The sequence below is a fragment of the Ruditapes philippinarum genome, unplaced genomic scaffold (genome assembly GCF_026571515.1).
Source record: "Ruditapes philippinarum isolate M1 unplaced genomic scaffold, ASM2657151v2 ctg2696_1_1_1_1, whole genome shotgun sequence".
Lineage (NCBI taxonomy): Eukaryota > Metazoa > Mollusca > Bivalvia > Venerida > Veneridae > Ruditapes > Ruditapes philippinarum.
In genome coordinates, this window is record NW_026855017.1 from 39,380 (window position 1) to 61,030 (window position 21,651).

Consider the following 21,651-nt stretch of genomic DNA (forward strand, 5'->3'; position numbering starts at 1 on the left):
ACATATTTATGATTAACTTGCTTCCTTTTGCAGGTGTTTTAGTAAAATACAATCTTATCAGAATTTATAGTTATGAGTCAGTATATATATGGTGTTGTTAAAATTGAAACTTAAACAATAAGAAAAATTGCTTGTTGTTTTTTGAGTAACTCTGTAAACTTTTAAAAATATAAGTATCTAATATTGTATTTCTTTATGTATATACACATGTACATGTATTTGAAAAAAGTGTTAAATAAATAAAATAAGAATGATAATGTATCCATTAATTATGAAAATTGACAATATGATTTCATAAACAGGTACAAATTTGATTGTATTATATGTTGATAGTACATCATGTATAATTAAAAGCTCAGTTTGGCTTTTGCAATTTGAAATTTTTAATACATTATACAAAGCAAAATGTTACATGTTAGCCCTGAATGTACAATAGAAACTATAACATTTTATTGTTAATTTCATTAAATAATGAAACAATGAAAAACACAATATTTGAATATATCTAAATTTTAGATATATTCAAATATTGTGTTTTTCATTGTTTCATGAAAATGGGTTGTAACTAGTGTATTAAGAAAATGTTTCCAAGATATTTGCCTTGAAACAATTATATACATAATTATGTTTGTGATGTATTTTGTATTAAAAAAAATCATTACATATACATGTATTAGAATGGTGTAAATAAGAGTTAGAATTCAAATTCTTTAGAAGAATGTGACTTCATTTTTTATGTACATAAATATGTTTAAATTTATCAAGTGACAATTTTTTTTGTACATTTAGTCATTTTTGTTGCATTCTCTTTGATCATTGTGTTTATTTTTGTTCTGTTAATATTATAAATGTGTTTGTTTGAAATTAAAATCTTGATGAAAAATGACAATAAAATTTAAAAGCTAATTTTATGATCTTTTTATTTTGCTATTTGAAATATGATGGAAATATTTTATCAGCTATCCAGCTTTTGTCTTTCACTTTGCAGGGGTTATTTATCATAGGGATCTTACACTGGCTGCCGGAATAGACTGGAATATCTAGCTTGAGGGTAACTGTTTACAGCAGTAATGAGGCTCTGCCGAGTTTCCACTACACAGTTACTCTAGATATTCCTGTCTGTGACGACAGACGGTGTTTGATTCTTTTTCTTGCATATTACAATTTAATTATATTTCAAAAAAGAAATTATGAAAACTAATATTTTCAATTTAGCACTTTTTCTTACAGTAGCGTATGTATTTACAACTTCATATACGAGGGCAAAATGACGCCATCCAAAGAACACAATTCACTCAAAAAATTTGTGTGGGAATGACGTCATTTTAACACTTAACTTGTCTTACATGAGGGGGTAAGACAGGTTTTTCTAGCACTGGTGTAAACAGTGGATAATCCTGTCTGATATGCAAGAAAGTGTTCAGTCTACCATCGGCATGCTGTAATTTGCACATTAAAAGGAGTTCTTTGTTCCTACTAAGATTCCTATCGAAAGTGATTGGTACTATCAATTTAATCATAGGTCTGCTGGGGGCAACTGATTCTACCCCATGAAACCAGTACAGATTGGTGCCATGTTAGTTATTCAGTTAATACATACATGTATTTTGAAGTCTCCCAAAAAATGATGAATGGTTTTGTCCAGATTGAAAGATGAATAAATCCATTTAAGATAATAAGTGTGAAAAATGGTCCCTGGATGCTACATGTACCTGCCAGGATTTGATACTGAAACTGGCCAAATCCTATTCTGTTGGGTACTGTCTAAATTCTAATAATGTGAAATGTAAATCATATGCTTTGATAATGGACAACAGGATAAAGTCTGATTATGAATCTAGTTCAAGGGGTTGCAATTTTTGATGATTTTATGTTTTCTACATCATGAACTAGGACTTCAAATCAAGTAGATTTTTTGAGGGGCTTAGATAGTACAAAATGCTAAAATGCAGAATGTAATCATGCCAAGTGAAATATCTGAAACTGAAGACAAGTTCCAGATAAGGTATTTTTGCATTGACTTGAAAGCTGTAGAGAAGTTCCAGATAAGGTTGTCTTGAATTGACCTCTGCTTAAATTGGGATCAAAGGCGATCTGTCGTACACTTTGTGTTAAACTATATCTCTTCTTAATCATATTAATGTATTGAACAAAGTCCAAGATATTTGTTATATTGGGATGCTTTGTGTAAAGAGGGGTCTAGATCTCCATGGGATCAAAATTGTGGTCACAGAGGCTAACAAGAGGGCCATGATGGCCCTGAGGTCGCTCACCTGTATATAGGCCCCACCAACCCCCCCCCCCCCCAAACGTTGCAGGGCCAATTTAACCCAAGGGCTTTTATTTGCACAAACTTGGTAGACACCCATAAGATGTTTCATGCTAAACATCTAAGCTCTAGCTCATTGGGCTTTTTAAAAGAAGATTTTTTTAAAGTTTTTACAATACACATATAGTTAAAAACAATGACACCCCTGGGGCCGGGCCAGTTTTTACCCCAGGGCTTTTATTTGAACAAACTTTGTAGACACTTACTAGAAGATGTTTCATGCTTAATATCTTAACTCTAGCTATTTGGGTTTTTCCAAAGATTTTAAGTTTTTGCTATACACATATAAAGAAAATCAATGACCCCCTGGGGCGGGGCCAATTTTGACCCCTGGTCTTTTACTTGAACAAACTTGGTAGACACCTATTAGAACATGTTTCATGCTAAATATCTTAGCCATAGCTCTTTGAGTTCTTTAAAAGAAGATTTTTTAAGTTTTTACTATATGCATATAGGGAATATCAATGACCCCCCAGGGCGGGGCCAATTTTGACCCCAGGGCTTTTATTTGGACAAACTTGGTAGACACTTATTAGAACATGTTTCATGCTAAATATCTTAGCTCTAACTCTTTTGGTTCTTTAAAAGAAGATTTTTCAAGTTTTTACTATATGCACAAAGGGAAAATCAATGACCCCTGAGGCGGGGCCAATTTTGACCCCAGGGCTTTTATTTGAACAAACTTGGTAGACACCTATAAGAACATGTTTGATGCTCAATATCTTAGCCATAGCTCTTTGAGTTCTTTAAAAGAAGATTTTTTAAGTTTTTACTATATGCATATAGGAAAATCTATGACCCCCCCGGGGCGGGGCCAATTTTGACCCCAGGGCTTTTATTTGAACAAACTTGGTAGACACCCATTAGAACATGTTTCATGCGAAATATCTTAGCTCTAGCTCTTTGGGTTCTTTAAAAGAAGATTTTTTAATTTTTTACTATATGCATAATTATAGGGAAAATCAATGACCCCCCGGGGCGGGGCCAGTTTTGATCCCAGGGCTTTAATTTGAACAAACTTGGTAGACACTCACTAGAAGATGTTTCATGCCAAATATCTAAGCTCTAGCTCTTATGGTTTTTTAAAAGAAGATATTTAAAGTTTTTTCTTTCGGTTGCCATGGCAACCAGTTCTGCATGGAATTAAATTCTTTGAACAATTTTTAAAGGTGACCACCAAAGGAACATTCCTGTGAAGTTTGGATGAAATTGGCTTAGTGGTTTATGAGGAGATGACATTTAAAGTAAAAGTTTACGGACGGACGCCGGACGAAAAGCGATCACAAAAGCTCACCCTGTCACTTTGTGACAGGTGAGCTAAAAATAGATTTTTTACCCACTTGGGTCAGTTACTGTAGTGTTTTAATTGGACTTAACTAAGCATAACTGTTAAGTTTGAACTATTGCAGATTTTACTCAGGCGAGCCATCATTTATGTTATGTTCTTTCCAATGTATCATATTCAGTTGTAAGGTAATGAAATTAATTGAAGTAAATCCATTTATGTTAAGCAGAAGGATTTTCTGATCTGTTCGGTTGTGTTTCTTTCTATGACAGTCAGACTGTGTATATAGCAGGGCATCATCCATGAAGAAATTTGTGTACCTGACTGTGAAACAAAGACAAAAAGAATACAAAAGTTTTCTTCATATTTTATTATGACAAAGGAGTCACACATGGCATGTGTAAAAACAGGAATATATGATATGTCCTTTTCTCTTATACCCACAGCTACACAACAGTGTTACAGTTATGTTTCACGAGAAATACAAATGTAGTTGTACATTTATATACATGTATAGGAGGTATTACTATAGATGTTAAACTTTATATGACCCAGATGGTTTTTACTAGGATATTTTGCTAAAATTAATGTTTTATATATATTATATATATACATATGTACATACATGATTAAATATTCGACTGAAGCGCGGCTGAAATAATGGAAATTATGGAGTTTGTTATATTTCAACAATGGACCGGGAACATTTTTCATGTATTTATACTTGCCTATGATATACTACCACACTTATGGTAATACTCCATGAACATTTTCTTATTAAAAATTACCGTAAAATTCCTATTAAACCCAATAACAAATTTATTTTACTTAAGATTAAAATTATGCCAAAAAAGTTCAAAATTACATCAAATAAAAATTTAACTCAAATTTAAAAAGGTTAAACTTATGACAAATAATTTTAAAACATCTGTTTAATTAATTTGACCTTACGTCATATAAAACTGCACTCTGATTAATATAATTCTTTATTCAAACCTTAAATAAGGGGCTTTACAAAGACTATTGCCAAGCCCTAGTGGAAATAAATCACTGAAGTGTGGTATACAGAAGAAAAGGACATCCATATATCTGAGATACAAATATTCACAACATTTTTATATATATTAATAATAACAAAAACAATGAAATTTAGATATATTCATAATTCAGATATACTTAAAGGCAGCATCCAATACAAAAGGAGGGTGCTTAACACCTTACACATTGTACATAAACTTAATTCAATCCCTGTTTTGCAATGACTTTTTTCCCCATTTATAAAATGGGAAAATTCAATTCTTTTTTAACAACAGTTTGTCCCTGTTGATAATAATTAAATTAGTCCTGTACCAGCTAATTAATATAACACGTATAATGGACTTGCCCTGCTTTGAAATTGGAACATTCCATTCAGTGTAAGGGAGTTCAATATCAAAATACAAAAAAATTGTACTACCAATATTATAGCCTGGTCAGGTTGCATGGGCGTGCAGAACGACCTGGCTCAATACTGATGGCAAAGGTTTATTATTTTCAGTTCCAGCAGGGTGAGTTAGTAATATAAGCTCTAATTTGTGTGGCAAAGATAAAATGTCTTCTGCCGCCTTTCTTAAGTTCATAATTCTCAAACTACAGAAAAGGGCCATAATCCCTGTGATATTCAAATACTAGTACAATCTTGTCATATATAGACATACAAGTTTGATTTTACAAGTACAATCTTGTCATATATAGACATACAAGTTTGATTTTACAAGTACAATCTTGTCATATATAGACATACAAGTTTGATTTTACAGAGATCTTAACAATGTTTAGTAACTAGAAATATCCTGTAAAATGTCATTGGAATATGGTCTATATATGAGTGTGTGTGTGTGTGATGAGGGCAAACAAGACAGATTTACAATAAACTGACCTTTTCTTGCACAAACACTACTGATTTTTATACTACCATGTGTATAATCCAACATTTACAGGCATAGGCCATCCTTAAAAGTTCTTTTTATTATAATTTAAAAATATCAAAAGAAAATCCCTTGATATAGAACATACATATATTCTATAATTTACTTTTTGTTTATTATCAATAAATAGAAGTAATTAATATCCTCAAATTTGAAAAAGGTTTCCAGATTAAAGAGCTATACCTGAAGCATTGTCCTGATATCATTATTATTAACACTAACTAATAGTGATTGAAGAAAGTTAATAACAAATAACAATCTTTGTCCTCTAAAATATTATTTAGGAAATAGATATCAATTCTGAGTGCATTGTTGTAGAATAATGCACGGTTTGAGTTCAAATGCGTAGTAATATAATCACGAAGGCCGATAGGCCTGAGTGATTAATTACAAAGCATTTGAACGAAAAACTTGCATTACTATACAATAATGCACGAAGAATTAATATCTATTTCCATTCTTACACGTCAAGAAAAAATATAATTATTATTATAAAGTTGGACTTTATGTTTGGTGGTTAAATTTGTTTTCGCCTCAGAGTTTCCAATAGAAACGTTCTTTAAAGGCTGTTTCAGTGGGTTGAAAAAAAGTGTCGTTAAATCTACCATGTGTAGAAACTTTAGAGAATAACGCATTTCTAAAAACGTTGATAAAACTTTGTTTGTTTATTTTATTTCACTCTATAATTTTTCAAGCGAAATACAAATTATTAAAAGTGAAATAAATGTTAAACTTAACTCGTTTGCGATACTAAAATAGCTTAACTTGATTTGATTGTTTTGCACGTGCTGTTTGGCGGCTACAATTATGAACGTCACGTAACAACAAACTTTAAAACGTCTGTAACAGCGTTAACGACTGAATTAAAGATATTGGTGCTCAGATTCATTTTCTTAGTTAGACCATTTTCTTTCATTCTAGATAGTTTTCACAACAAAATTCGACAAAAAATTGTTTTATATATCAGATTTTTCAAACAAAATGGCGCCCTCAATGTGAAAATACACAGGGAGATAATAAGAACGGCGAGTGCATTGTTGTAGAATAATGCACGCTTCGGGCCTTCTTTGTTTATATAGAAAAAAATCCGATTGTGTTAGAATTTGAATTATAGACACCGACAAATGTTGCCCTTATCTGAAATTATATTTTTAATTTTGTAAATTACCATTCTTTCCTATTTTCAGCCATATAAATGTGAATTTCTTCCAAAAACCATATCTGCCGAACATTTTCCCATTCTGATAAAAACTATTTACATCAATCAATTTAACAAAATTACAATATTTTAAAATCTTCCTTAAATCTCACGCTCATACTATCCAGTATTCTAACTACTGCAAAGAAAATAATACAATTTTTCTCATCAGTAGAAAATCATAACCTGTACTAGTCACAACATGTTAAATGCATATATTTCTAAATTATTTAACTAAACTAAAGTTTATTCATTCCAATCTTCACATTTTTGAGAAAAATTAAAAGGAAAACAATTTTCCAAGGTATTTAACAAATTGCAATGTAACAAAAAAAAATCATAAAAAAAAAATATTGAAAAAAAAAAATTATAACAAAATGTACTGCCTTGAGTTAATAAGAAACTATCATAAATAAATAACACAAAACTATAACAATACTAAATTAAAAATTATTCAAAAAATTAATTGCACTGGATGGCTGAAGAAAATCTAGAAAAATTAAGGAATGCTATGAAGTTTGCATGTAAACTTTTTGTTCATTAAAAGTCAAATTTTATTAAATATGACCTTCACTTTTTTTATCAAAGCAGCTAAATTTACATTAATTTTGTGTACATGTTCATTTGAGTACATTTATTTGTATATTTAAAATATTTCTTTTCCGTTCTTATTACAATAACTAAGGGAGATGATCCCATGCTTTCTTAACAGGCATCATGGGATATCTACACATACCAAATGACATATGATAAGTTTGTTTTTTGTTGGGTTTTAAGTCACAACAACATTTTAAATGTCATATGGTGACATTCCAGCTATACTGGTGGATGTTAACTTTCCAGCTATACAGGTGGAAGAAGTCCTCAGGTGCCCCTACATCGTATCAATTCAGGCACAAACAGGCACCCTAAGTGAACCACTTATCTTCCAAAAGCTAGTTGGATAGTTTCCTAACACACAGTAAGAGAAAGAACAGATAGCGTTTTACATGTGGACATAAGTAGTTTTTTTCCCAAACATTTTGGCTTTTTTTCAGCATACTCATTATATAATGTATACAGGTATGCAAATATTTCAATGCAAATCATCAATAGCAAAATTAACAATTGCAATTTTCTTCAATTAAAAGTTTACATGTATGTTCACTCAAATTTTGTAGAGTTACTGAGTATGTTAAAAACATAATTTTATTAGATATTTACTTGTAAACTCTTTTACTATATACATGTACATATATAAAAAAGTCAATCTCATCTCACACAAAAATCTTCATAGATAATAAAATAACAATTTTGAACTAAAAACAGAAATTGTTCACAACTTGAAATATCATTGTAAAAAGTTAAATTGTATCATTCACTAGTTAAATTTATTTGGTTTTAAGTCACATATACCCTGTAAAAGTCTTACAGTAACTTTCCAGCTTCACTGGTGGAGGCCTCGGGTGCATTATTTCAGCCATGAGCAGGCACCTGAGTGCAGCCCCTTATCTTCCTTGATAGCTTTCTCACATGTAAAAATTCAGAAGTCCCTTACGGGATTCTCATTTTAATCCAACATTTCAACAACATATTCTCTATTCTTTTACACATTGTTTATGTGCATTGTAACAGTTGTAACACTTTTAATAGTAACAGTAAAAGTAGTCAGTTTCAAACTTAATTCAAGGAAAATGCATTTCATTTCAGTGAACAATCCATGAAAGGTAAGTCTCATGATTGCTGGTATTTAAAGTAAAATTAAAAATCCAAGAGTCTTACTAAATTCATTTCATAAAACATTTATTCAGATGTAGAATGAAATATATTATTTCAGTAATCTGTCAAATAAACAGCAACCCAAATATAAAAAGAAGTCACTGCATTTTTTAACTTATAACAATCAGGATAGAGCAACTTAAAATTAAACCATTTGCCTCCAGATTCATGCTAATTTTTATGAAATTTTTTTGAAAAATGTATTAAAAAATTAATTTTTGTCAAGTGAATAAGGAAAGTAATTTACAGATTAAATCCACATAAATTACTAAAATAACGGTCAAAATATGCAAAAATACCCCTTTCTGCATTAGTCACACAGTAAAAAAAATGGTGATAACTACTACAAAATCAATCATTCATTGCATATAACATGTAAATTATTACTCTTTAATTGTGTATATTTACTTTTCTTAAAAACATTGTGAGTTTTCTCTCGAAGTTGATTTTCTTGAAATTTTTTGGCTCATCTGGAGGCATTCAGCTTGAACAATTCTTATAATTATACATGTTTATTGATAATTCCAATTCTAATTTGAGCTGTAGATATTATATATGGTGTATCTGATGAAAATTATTTCAATCAAAGGCTAGATTTTCATCACAACATACAAATAACTAAAACAGACTGATAATAATGAAGAACAAAATAATGTGCCAACTACAAAATTCAAGTTTTCTTTACTGTACAACAGAGAAAAAACAAATTCCACTGGTAACATTTTACCAGTGTATGACTTTTTCCTTCCTTTAAAAAATCTGGGATACTAGTAATATGTATACTGGATAAGAGGATATTTTCTTTTTTTTATCTCGTTTCAGTTTTTTTCAATTGCCTTATTATATTTTTCTGCTTTCCCTGCTGCATTTAGGTCTATTACAATAAATATAAAATTGTTTTTAACCTCTTGAGTTTGGTTCGGAGAGAGAAGGCAAAGGTAATAAAATTGCAAGACTGACGTTCAGCTTGCCACAATTCAAACACCCCTTTCCATCTGATTACATTCAAATTTACTCTCAACAATGTTATCTAATTCAGTCAAATGTAATCATTTATAATCACAAACAAAGTCCATGCATTTGGTCTGCGTTTTCGAAGGTCCTTTTCTTTAAAATTTGCAACAGAATTCACCAAAAAATGTATTTCTGTGTGTTTGTTGCCGGGGACAAGGACCTCGGACCCTGATAAAAATTCAGTGGTTGATAAGAAATCAAAGTAAGGAGGTGTGGTTATATTTCAAAGTCACTAGCTGTATATCTTTTGTAGCTGATCGCACGACGGTGTTTCCATATTCTGTGCGCGCTCGTATAATTTTGCATCTGCATAATTTCTGGCCCTCCATAACATATTTTCTTCTGCAATGGAAGTATGATAAATCTTTTGTGAGATAAGAGAGCGAAACTGTTTCATCATTTCATGATAGGGATTTTACAAAATTTGAACATAGTAAAATCAGTCATTGCAAAACAATTTTAGTCACAGTCCAATAGTGATATATGCAAGAATTAAGTATGTTTGTACTTAATATGCAGATTCATGTGCTTAATCTAGACATAAAAGTTAATTTATAATGAATATTTTTGGGTCAAGAACTTGGTCTCGACAATAAATGAGCCGTGTCACGACAAAACCAACATAGTGTGTTTGCGACCAGCATGGATCAAGACCAGCCTTCGCATGCGCGCAGTCTGATCAGGATCCATGCTGTTGGCTATCAGTTTCTCTACTTGCATTAGAGTTTGTAAGTGAACAGCATGGATCCTGATCAGACTGCGCCGATGCGCAGGCTGGTCTGGATCCATGCTGGTCGCAAAGGCACTATGTTGGTTTTGTCGCATAAGAGCCTTCTCAAACCAAACTTATCAAGCTACAGTGTGTAAACGGTTAACCTATTTAAAATAATATTTGAACTTTAACATGCCTGTTAATTTGTAAACTCATACAGTAATCATACAGTCAAATCTAATTTAAATATAATAATACTGCATGTTTGTAATGACGCTTTTCATAAGATAATCGTGATGTGACGTCTATATAGTTTTACATACACAGATGTCAATTCATGAAAACATCTCACTTTTCTTCCCTAAAAAAGCAAGTTTGCAGTATTATAAATTTGTTATAAATATTCCTAACAGGTTATATGACCATATATAAAGGTTTGTTTGCAATATAACCCTCGCCTAGCGACTCAGGTTATATTTACAAAGAACCGTTTATATAAGGCCAAATAATCTGTCAAAAATTTTTGTAACTATTAATATGAAGCATAATTGTAACTTTCTCTTTGTACTATCCAACCATTTTACAATTTAAAATCAGCATATAACAAAAAAAAAAAATCAAAATTATTCACAAAGAATATGCTCTTAAAAAAAATAAGATAACATTTTTATAAATTATTTTAAAAAAGTACTCACTATAACTTCTTTCTCTCCAGCAATTTTGACGTAAATTAGAAATAAATTCTTCCTCTACTTGTCTTTCTATCCGGCGTAAATCACCCGCAAAGTTTGATGTAAAATCTTGTTTCACATAATAAGGTATATGCAAGTGCTGTGTCTTTCTCTGAGCTGAATATTTACTGAAAACAGCATAAAATAACAAATTAGTGCTAAAATAACACATCAGTTCCTTTATGAAAAATTCAGTGCTCAAATGAAACAGCAATTACATAATTATGTGCTCTCATCAAGTCTGCACAGCCATTTAGTTTATAGAAATTTATTTCAGTTTGTGTTGGAAGCTTTATGCGTATTGAAACAATTTTGAATCTGTTCCTATGAGCAACCAGTACTCAGTTTGTTGCTCAAGGAAACACTGGCTTGCTCCTGACAAGGGTCAGCAATCCTTAGATTATTTATCCGACATGTTAACCACTCGGCAATGTTATCATTTTAATTTTTCCATTTTTTTACCTCCTTGGTTCCAAGTAATTCACTCATTTGTCATATAGATAAAATTTTGCTTCTTTTCTCTTTAGAATAATAATATAATTATAGTAATTTAGTATTCTGTATGGAAGTGAAATTACTATGTACTTTGTTTACATTTTCCTCCCTTTATAACACATTAAAAGAAATTCAATGCTACTCTCTTCAGTAGTTGTTTAACATCTTAAATGCTCTAAATTCATTATTAAAACATTGTTGAACATTTATTTGACCTTTCTAACGAATTAAAAAAAAATATTGATTTCTGAGGGATAATGTGCCCATAAAATATTTTCTTTAAGAAGCCTATCCATTTAAAAGGGTACAGTCGTTTTTTTAGCTAAAAAACGGTTAGAAAATTCAATAACCAGGAACCAAGGTTAGTATTTGACAAAATGGCTAAAAAGTTTTAAATTGATTCTAAATATTACCTTAGTTTTTTTATAACAAGGTATGACAATTGTTTGTATTTTAGTTTGTACTCAACAATGGATTTTTTTCCGATCTGATCCAATACAGTACAACCTAACGGAAAAAAGTTACTCCATATTCCGATATGTATCATTATCATTTCAAGTTCAACAAAATACGAACAAAATGGCATACCTTGTCATAAAGAAACAAAGTTAATGTTCAAAATCTAAGGATCTTATTTGTATGGTCAGTTTAACTTTTGACAAGGTTATTACCTTGCCATTTAAACAGTTAGCATTTTTCTAACCGTGACACCCCTAATAAGAATTCATAACTTACTCTGTACGGTTAAGACTAAATACAGGATCTGACACGAAGAAACTGCTGAGTAGTGATAGAATAACCAATAATAATATCGGAGCCAACTGTAACAGTAAAGTGGCGCTGCCCTGAAATACAAAACAAATAACAATGTAAAATATAAATCTGATTTCAAATCCTCTAAAACTTTTGTTCCCATTAAGCTGGGTCATCTAACATTTTAAAAATACAGGATCATTTAGGTTGTTACAAGAATAAGGTGTTGTTGTTTTTTTATTGTTTTTTTTTTAAATATCATATTAACATATGATAATTGTAAAGTTATAACGTTTTACAGCAAAGGGAATAAATTAACCTTTTTCCCTGACAAATTTGAAATAATGGACCTGTCCTGCTTTGAAATTGGAACAATCCATTAGTAGTTAAAGGGACTTCAGTAATTAAAATACTCAAGTTTATAAAGTTATCAGAATAGTGTCATGACAGACAGAAACAGATGTACATGCTGCCCTGACCATATACAATATACTGGTAACATAAGTATGTTATTATCTGCCTTGTTTTAAAGGGCGACCAATATATAAACAAATATTTTTTATCTCAGTCTAAAATCCAAAATTTAATATCTGCAAATTATCTTCAACTTAATGGTAATTTGGTACAACAATAAAGTTAATACTTGGTAGGTTTCATAAAAAATACTTAGTTTCTTCAAAACTCGGTAATTTGATTTATACTAGATTCTTTAATACACTATACATGATGTACAAGATCATATTAAAAGCTCTAATGAGAGGAGCACTGGCATATTGGTTAAGGTGTTTGCCTCTCAACCCAAGGATCATTGAGTTCAAGCCCTAGTGGAGACATGATCATGTTTCCTCATATGAATCTAGTACTTGCAAGCTTAAATAAATAATGTATACATAAGAAGTTCTTTTTGAAGTTTTTCCAAAGCTGCCTTTATATGTGCAGGCCTGTCTGATCCTGTACTGGTAGAAAACGTTTTACATTGCAACAATTTAAATTCATATGGATATAGAAATAGAACACTAACACCTGTTATAATGAACAGACCAATACCAACATGCTCTTACGATACCTTGGTTATATATAGAATTATATGGGAATATTAGAGATTTACAAAAATTATATTTTGGTTATATATAGAATTATATTGGAAGATTAAAGATTTACAAGATTAGAGATTTACAGAGATTAATCTACTAATACAATGATGCTGATTTTGGCTCCCCATCGACTTACATCAAACAGTGTTTACTACCTGCAGGAAGTGATGTTTCACTTTATAGAGCAGATTCCTCTTTAAAATCATGCATTTTTCCTAAAAATCCGAACTTACTCCACCTTTTTTACTTCCCAAATAAGCAATTTTAGTGATAATTTTTCCCAAAATCATGAGGCTAGGCCCTCTTCCCAATTAAAGGAGAAAAACCATAATTATTATTATTAAAAAACCATAATTATTATTATTATAAAATATTATTGGAATGGAACCAAAATAATTATGTCAGCTAGTGTTTCTGCATATACATTCATCATCTGATTAGTAGAAATATGAGTTTGTAATAAAATCTTCTTGCAGGAAAATATTTGTATAAAGCACATTTCAAGTAAATTTAGACAGATTTGAACTAAGGACCATTATTTGTGATATCATTTAAAACTACTGCTAGCACATGTTATATTGACCTTGCACGTGTGATAATGACCTAACACAGCATCACTATAAACTTACATCATTTGAAGATTGGGACTCTCTAGAAGTAAATCTATAATGTTGCCTTGAATGTGAATGTCTGCCCCTTCGTTGATAAACACTCCCTGAATACAGACGTAAAAGCACAAAATGTACTGATGTTTATTTTGAAAAAAACATATATATCTGAAATAATTAAGTTTGGATTCTCCCAGGATAGTGTCTCCTACACAGCTGACGTCTGCCTTTTAACCAAGAATGACTTCTAACAAACATGTAAGCTGCCACATCTAAAATGACCATCACAGAAATTTTGATTAGGTTCTTCAAGTAAAATATGCTTTTCAACAGACCAACTCTGGAATTACGGATATTTGGGTTTTTCCCAGCTAATCCGTAGGTACAAACAAACTTTTACAGTTACAGCTTCGAAAATAAGCACAACAGGTTATCTAATCTGTTGTGATGGTTAGTGCACCTTGAAGCTATAATGGTAAAAGTTTGTTTGTACCTATGGATTAGCTTTGATAAACACATGTTTGCTGAGTTCCGGATAACATCAATTTCATCTTCAATTTATGATATTGTTAAGAAAAGATGTTTTCTTCCTGGTCAATTTATATAAAAAAGTCCCAATCGTATTGTGGGCAAGCGACCATTTTATCTGTATGGTCATTTTTGAGACAACTGCCTACAATAACAACAACTTGATGCACATGCTCTATAAAATCTTTGCTGATATGTGTAGATATGTATATGTACATGTATTCAGTAAATGCAGAAACTACATCAAATGTGTGGAAATTGTGTCACACTCATGAAATCTGTCACACACAAGGTAACTGTCACACACGAGGTAACTGTCACATATGTGGAAACTGTGTCACAAATACGGATGCTGTACCACACATGAATTCTACATGGTTTTGCATCAAATTTTACTTTATGAAACCAAAAATTTGAACAAAATGTACATCCATCATTCAATTTCCAAACAATACAAATTCTTTCTCTAGAATATTATTCTACATACATTAGATTTACTGTACTTTCTCATTTCATTTTGGTCATCAAAAAGATTTTATCAGAACATGTACCAAGTATTAAAGCGACTATACACTATATATGCATGCAACATTTTTCTCCGTATTTTGATACTCTACCTCATCTGAAGATCTCGAGCTTGCTCGTGAGTATGATCTGTGTTGCCGTCGTACACCTGCTAAAAATAGCAGCAGATAATCGATAATCATTTTTTTCCAAATATTACATAATATGACATCTCAGTGCAATAACAAGTTAACTACTACTAGTATTGAATTGTATAAGAACTTTAGCCCGTTACTGCACTAAGATGACAATATATAAAATAAATGTAAAACTTCACACCCCTGTTATATTAATAAGATTTTTCACAGATTATATGACCCAGTTTGAATGACTATGAGCTAATATTATGCAGTAACATTGAGAAAAAAAAAAACAGTTAATATTTGGCCATATAACCTGTTAAAAAGTCTTTGCAACAAAGTCACGATACTGCAAAACTGAAGACTAAAACAAAATTAGAATTGGACATGTACATTGATAATATAAATAAAGGCTTTTCTATTAATACAGGATTTATTTTCATTAAGTGGTATAAAATTAAATATTTCAGGAGTGGCGCACCACAAGTGAAAAAGTGAAATATGATTATTTTTATACCACAAGATGAAAATAAATGCTGTATTTAAAGTAAAAACTTCAATTTTCTATTTATTATATACATTTTCCTCTTTTTTGACATTACACTTTGAAAGACTTCCACTAAAATTTTGTGCATTGGCTGACTTTAGAAGAAAGTAGTCCGGCCAGACACCAGTGAAAATACGGAAAATATATGTTTCACTGCAGTGAAAAAATAAATTTTTACAGTGAAAATACAGAAAATGAAAATACCCATTTTATTTCATCAATTATTCAATATTTCTCAATATTTCATTCATAAGTATTTACTGCTAAATGAAAATTGACTCTGCAAACATTTATTATTATCAAAGCAATTAGTAATCAATCTTAAGTACTAGTATTTATTTCACAATTAAATTTTCAGTGTTTCTATTCACTTTTGACAACACAATATTATATATAACTATGAGCTGCAATATTTTAACCAACAAAATTAGACAGTACAAACAAGCTGACAAATAAATAAGGTAATTATTTTATCCTATCAAAATATTGTAGGTATAGTAGACCTTCAGTAAGTAAAAGTTGAAGGGACTTGTGTAAAAACTTTGACACTTCGACTCATGAATCGGTCTCATTTTAATGACAAAATTTCGTGCATTTGACGTTTACAAGCGAATTACAAAAAGCGTAACAAAATGACATGATTTATTATTACAATGTATATTTTTTTCCTGTTTCGAATACATTAAAAAAAGGGAACTAACCTGAGGGAAAACCACCTCCAAAAAACATGTTGAAAAGTTCTTCTGGTGATATATCACCTGCAATGAGAAACAGAACCAGTCTAATAATCTTCCTCGAACATTATCGCAACTTTTCCATCCTTTCCGTCATTCTTCGGATAAGGATGTCAAGCACAATAATAAGAATACACAGAACGATACGGTATTTCAATCAAACCTAAGAAACTAAACTTGTAAACAAATAGTAATTTACTGCTGACAGTTGTTGTCAAGTTTTTTCCCCCAGTTCACTTAAAATAAGATACATGGATTTTAATGTTTTACATTATCAAAGATAACACTCTCTATTTGTGTTTACATCTGAAACCACATGATACAACTACTTTCAATCCGTTTCAACTCTGAGGTTATTATGAATAATAGCTAAGGATGTTTCGAATGTCTTGAACATAATCATTACTTGTAATAGGCAAATGGTTTTGCATATTTTTCTATTTTAAGTGAAACAGGTGATCTATGTAAGAAATTCAAATTTCAAGTTTTGGGGCTTTTAACCGTCAGTGGAGTTCCTTTGAACCATAGACATACAGTCACAGATCATATATTATAACTTCAACTAAGCCAAACATATAAAATACAGGTCATATCAAAGCTTGACCACGCAGTCTTAAAGACATATAATGGACTTAAATGGCTTATTGACTAACTCTTTTTCGCAGCCAAGCTGCACAGTTATGTCCTCTTGCTACAATAAGTGAGATTTAATAAAAATCAAATTACCTTCAAAACCATGAGAATAATCATATTCCCTTTGACTTCTTGTACTTCTCTGTTCCTCCTCTGGACCAAACATATCGTATTTCTTTCTCTTTGCAGGGTCATTTATCACAGCAAATGCATTACCAACAGCTGAAAATAGGACCAATCAAAATCTCCTTTTAAAGTTCCCATGTAAAATTTGAGAGTAACAAGTGGTAAAGCATTCCCAGGTGATTTTAAACCTCAATTGGGCAGTCATTTTCAAAACTTTTTGAACAGTGTTCAAAATTTATTTGTATGTTTATTATGGGATGAATCATACTAAACAAATTAGTTACAAAGCCTCTTATTTTGTATCTATTAACCTTATTGCCTTTATCATGAGCAGGAGGTGTTAACAAATGTCAAAGGGCAATAACTCAAAAATTAAGAAGTGCAGAATAACCATTCTTGTGCACTGCACTTCGGGTCATTGAAAGAAATATGCATAACAAGTTTGGAGTCAATCAACTTATAGTGACTGAGTTATGCCCCGGACAAGCCTTAGAAGGGGACACTGCCGATGCTGACACTGCCAACAAAAGTAATCCCTATATATTGCCCTATTCAAGGCGCACAAAAAAAACAAAGATGAGAGATAAATTAACCATTAGCCTGCTGATAACAAAAGGCTTAACTAGCACACCCATGCTGTCTGATCATGGACTTCACTTTCTCTATTATGTCTGTATATACTTTAAAATTTTCCCTATAAGTAAGTAAGTAAGTAACAACTTTGTTTAATGAGGCTAGCACATTCGGTTTCCCGATATTTCATGTGGGCCTCAGCATATACATACTAAATGATGAATGGTTTGTCCAAAATGAAAGACGGACAAGTTCGTTTAAGATAATTAGCATGTTCAGTACCTTTAAATGCTTCTGTTGCTCCTGGTGCTTTGTTCTTGTCTGGGTGCATCTGTAGGGCTAGTTTTCTGTAAGCCTTCTTTAAATCTGCTTCGGAAGCGTCCTTCTCTACGCACAATATCTCATAATAATCTTTACATTTCTTTATTCTGTAACAATAAACAAAATTGAAAGCTAGTTACAAACCATATTTTACTAAGGATCATATGAAGATTGAACATTTGTCTCTCTTGCATTAACACTACTTTGAGAGAAAAAAACACTGTACACTGAAATAATTTTCTCGTTCTGTGATCTTAGGTTTGAATAACAGTCAGGCTGCAAAACTGCAAGTTATTTAAATATCAAATATTTAATCTTTATATTAAATTAACATAAAAGAACTTTTACTCTTATTCAATCAATAATAGTCAAGTAGTAAAAAGTGACATTTTTTGAATGTCTTAAAACAATCTATGAATTGTGTCTTTATTATTTCCATTGTAACAAATTTAAGTTACCTCTTTTATTTTTGCAAGGAAAAAAAAACAACAACACAAAATATCTTCCTCTGATTACAGGTAGATCGATCTATATTGTAAAAACAGGGCTGCTAAAAAACAATATAATTTTACAGTAAGGCCTGTGATAATGACCACCTGTGAATAAAGAATATTTTCAACAATCACTCACTGATTTAACAGAACAGAGAAACCCCCAAATACAGACCACATGTCTGAAAAGATCATGTTTAGTCTGTCTTTAAGGTGGCCTTGGTTCACAGGTTTGACTGCCCTTGACGTAAAATTATTATTAAAAGAATAGTAAAAAAAGACCTTTTAACTGCTGTTAATTGCTCCTCTGTATAATCCTTTTCCTTTGGTTCGCTGGTTTGTTTTGAATCTGTTGCCTCCCTGCTGTGACTACCTTTGCGATGGCATACACCATCGTCATTTTTTTCTGCCCCACCTCCAGTATCATCAGGTGTGGACTCATTCAGTTTCTTAACATGGTCTAATAAATCTGAAACACAGAATCAACACATAAATTATTATCAGCTGTACACCAGGATGTGTACTTACTACTGAAGCAGGACAAGTTAAAGATTGCAGACTCAAACACCTTAACATGTATCCCAGGTATTTTTTTTCAAGCCTATTCAGAGGGAATAAGGGCCAATGCTTATAATTCTTACTATAACACCACAATCAAAATTTCATAGTAAGAAGGCTTTTGCCCTACCTGTAAATTTGGTAATATATTGATTTGCAACGTCATAACTTTCCACACTTTTCATTTAACATATTTTTCTATTAATTGGGTTTTCAACATGTAAATAACACTGTTCTCCCTAAAAAAAATGCAATCACAATGACAACTTGCTCATTTATTAATTATTAATCATTTGAATATATCAATATCAATCAACAAGAACGGTGAGGAACAGTCTGCAAATACCCCTCAGACAGTTCACCCCTCATTTTAAGAAATTTGATTGAGACACTTCACCCCTCATTTTTTTATTTTGTGTTTAACAATTATTTATGTAGAAAATGTTAAATTCATTCAATAGTGATTGAGTATGTTTATTGTTTTAACATATTTTATTATTATTTTATCATTCATGTATCAGTTTGTTTTCAGTTTGATCCTTACCATATAATAATCAAGTTAAGTTCATTTGGTGATGATTTGTGCTTTAACCTTGTGCTTAATTTACGTAACTGGTGCAATTTATTTGTTTAATAAATCACATTATGAATGATCTTTGTATTAAATGTAGGATAATTGTGTCTGATAATGATGATAAATAATTTATGATTACTATATTTTATAAAGCAACCAATTCATTCATTCATATTCATTTATATTTATTTATTCAATATTATAAATAAATTCAATTTTCTTAAAATTACACCATTTTAATTCAGTTATCTAATCAATTACAAATGTATGAAATTATTGAGATAACTGTTGAATAAACAACCAATCAACATATTGAATAAACAAGATGACATGCAATAAACACTTAATGGATGAAAGTGCTTTGTATATCATTTGGCAATACAACCAGTTGACCTAAATCAGCTTTAAACTTAGTAAAAATAAAGGTAATAAGCAAAATTTTTAATAAAATAATACTAGAAATAATTTATATAAGCATTGTTGTTGACTAACTTGTTTTATTTACTTTATATAAAAAATTGGATGAGGGGTGAAGTGTCTTACTGATTTTGGGGGGTGAAGTGTCTTAAGGGGTGAAGTGTCTTCAAAATTTGAGGGGTGAAGTGTCTGGAGTGTTAAGTGTCTTGCTACCATACATACACCAAATTAGAGGGAGAATAGTCAGGGGAGGAACTTGTAAGGGGAGTCTGACTTGTGTAAAGTCTAGCCATAATAAAAGACTAACGCTGCATCTATGTGAAATAAAGAATCAGGGTCTGCAGCTTGGCCCTAAATTAAATTATAGCCTAATAATGTTTTCAATAACTTTAACATATGGTTCATAATCTTCATTTGTCTATGTATCTGGTATTTTAAACTTAAAAGTGTTATTTATTTGTAAATATGAAATTACTTATACATTTTTTTGAAAATCTTTTTTTAATGTGTGTAATAAATACATCATTTATAGACAAAGGGGAAAACGAAAGAAGCAACAAATTGTCTAATACATAATAATTTAATGTAATAAATTTTCTCTCAAAATCAATTTGGGGCCGGATTGACCGATTTTGGGGCCAGGTTAACCAATTTATGGGCCGCTTTGACCAAATAAAAATAATGTGGGGCTGGATTGACCAAATTTGGGGCCGGTTTGACTAATTTTGAGGCCAAATTGACTTGAAGCCGGGTTAACTTGGGGCCGGGTTGACTGTAATTCGACGGGACACATCCATCACAACAAGGTAGATTAACACAATTTGCCTTGCACATCCACTAGTATATATGCACATACACTTGAAACCAGGAAAAAACATGATAAGATAATAAAATGATTCAGTCATAGCTAGACGGTTAGAAAATTTGTCAACCGGATAAATTTTGATAAAATGTGTGTGACATGAAAATTATGCTGCCTGTAAACACTTAAAAAATAACACCATCTACTGACCTTTAGCTTTTTGTGTTGGGTATAACCTTTCTGCTTTATTTAAGAATTTCAAAGCCTTTTCATAAGCTCCTGCATTTATACATTTTTGAGCTATAGATATACACTTTTCACTTTCGTCTCTATTGCCTTCCATATTTAATCGACTGATCAACCAAAGATCTTTTGTTAAAATGATTCCGATTGGACAGAAAATATTGAAGACTACAGTAAAATGTAAGATCTGTCCAATCAACTAAGCTGTTCCTACAGAATTTAAGTTGACGTATCAATCGTAACAACTCGGCAATCTCCGTCAAGTTCGGAGATTGCGAATTCTTGAAGTCGCCCGAGGTGTTCCGATTGTTGACGTATCTGTCAAATGACTGGTTTACAAATCTTGCAGATTTAGATATTACCAAAGAGTCAACTCGAGTCGATTTAGGAGTTAATTATAATTTTAATCAGATTGGATGTTAATGTTTCTTGTCATTTTATGCCGTTGTTATCAGCAAAACGTCGACTTCATGTGGTATAAATGGTATTTGGAGCATAAATAAATTGTTCTTAGTT

General features: G+C 31.2%; 1 protein-coding gene across 2 annotated transcripts; it reads right to left on the reverse strand.

Annotated features, from left to right (window-relative positions):
- Positions 1–9,442: 9,442 nt before the first annotated feature.
- On the reverse strand, positions 9,443–21,267 carry LOC132741847 (dnaJ homolog subfamily B member 12-like). Of its 2 annotated transcripts, none has more exons than XM_060730104.1 (9): positions 21,103–21,267; positions 18,824–19,010; positions 18,012–18,157; positions 17,124–17,252; positions 16,365–16,421; positions 15,090–15,148; positions 12,225–12,334; positions 10,959–11,122; positions 9,443–9,893 (listed from the first exon to the last, which is right to left on the reverse strand). In XM_060730104.1, the coding sequence occupies exons 1-9, from the start codon at positions 21,233–21,235 to the stop codon at positions 9,784–9,786; spliced, it is 1,095 nt and encodes a 364-aa protein (XP_060586087.1). In that variant the 5' UTR covers positions 21,236–21,267; the 3' UTR covers positions 9,443–9,783. The 2 variants fall into 2 exon arrangements, with proteins under 2 accessions (XP_060586087.1, XP_060586084.1); XM_060730101.1 differs by lacking the exon at positions 15,090–15,148 and adding an exon at positions 13,966–14,051 and having other exon boundaries at positions 21,103–21,266.
- Positions 21,268–21,651: the final 384 nt, after the last annotated feature.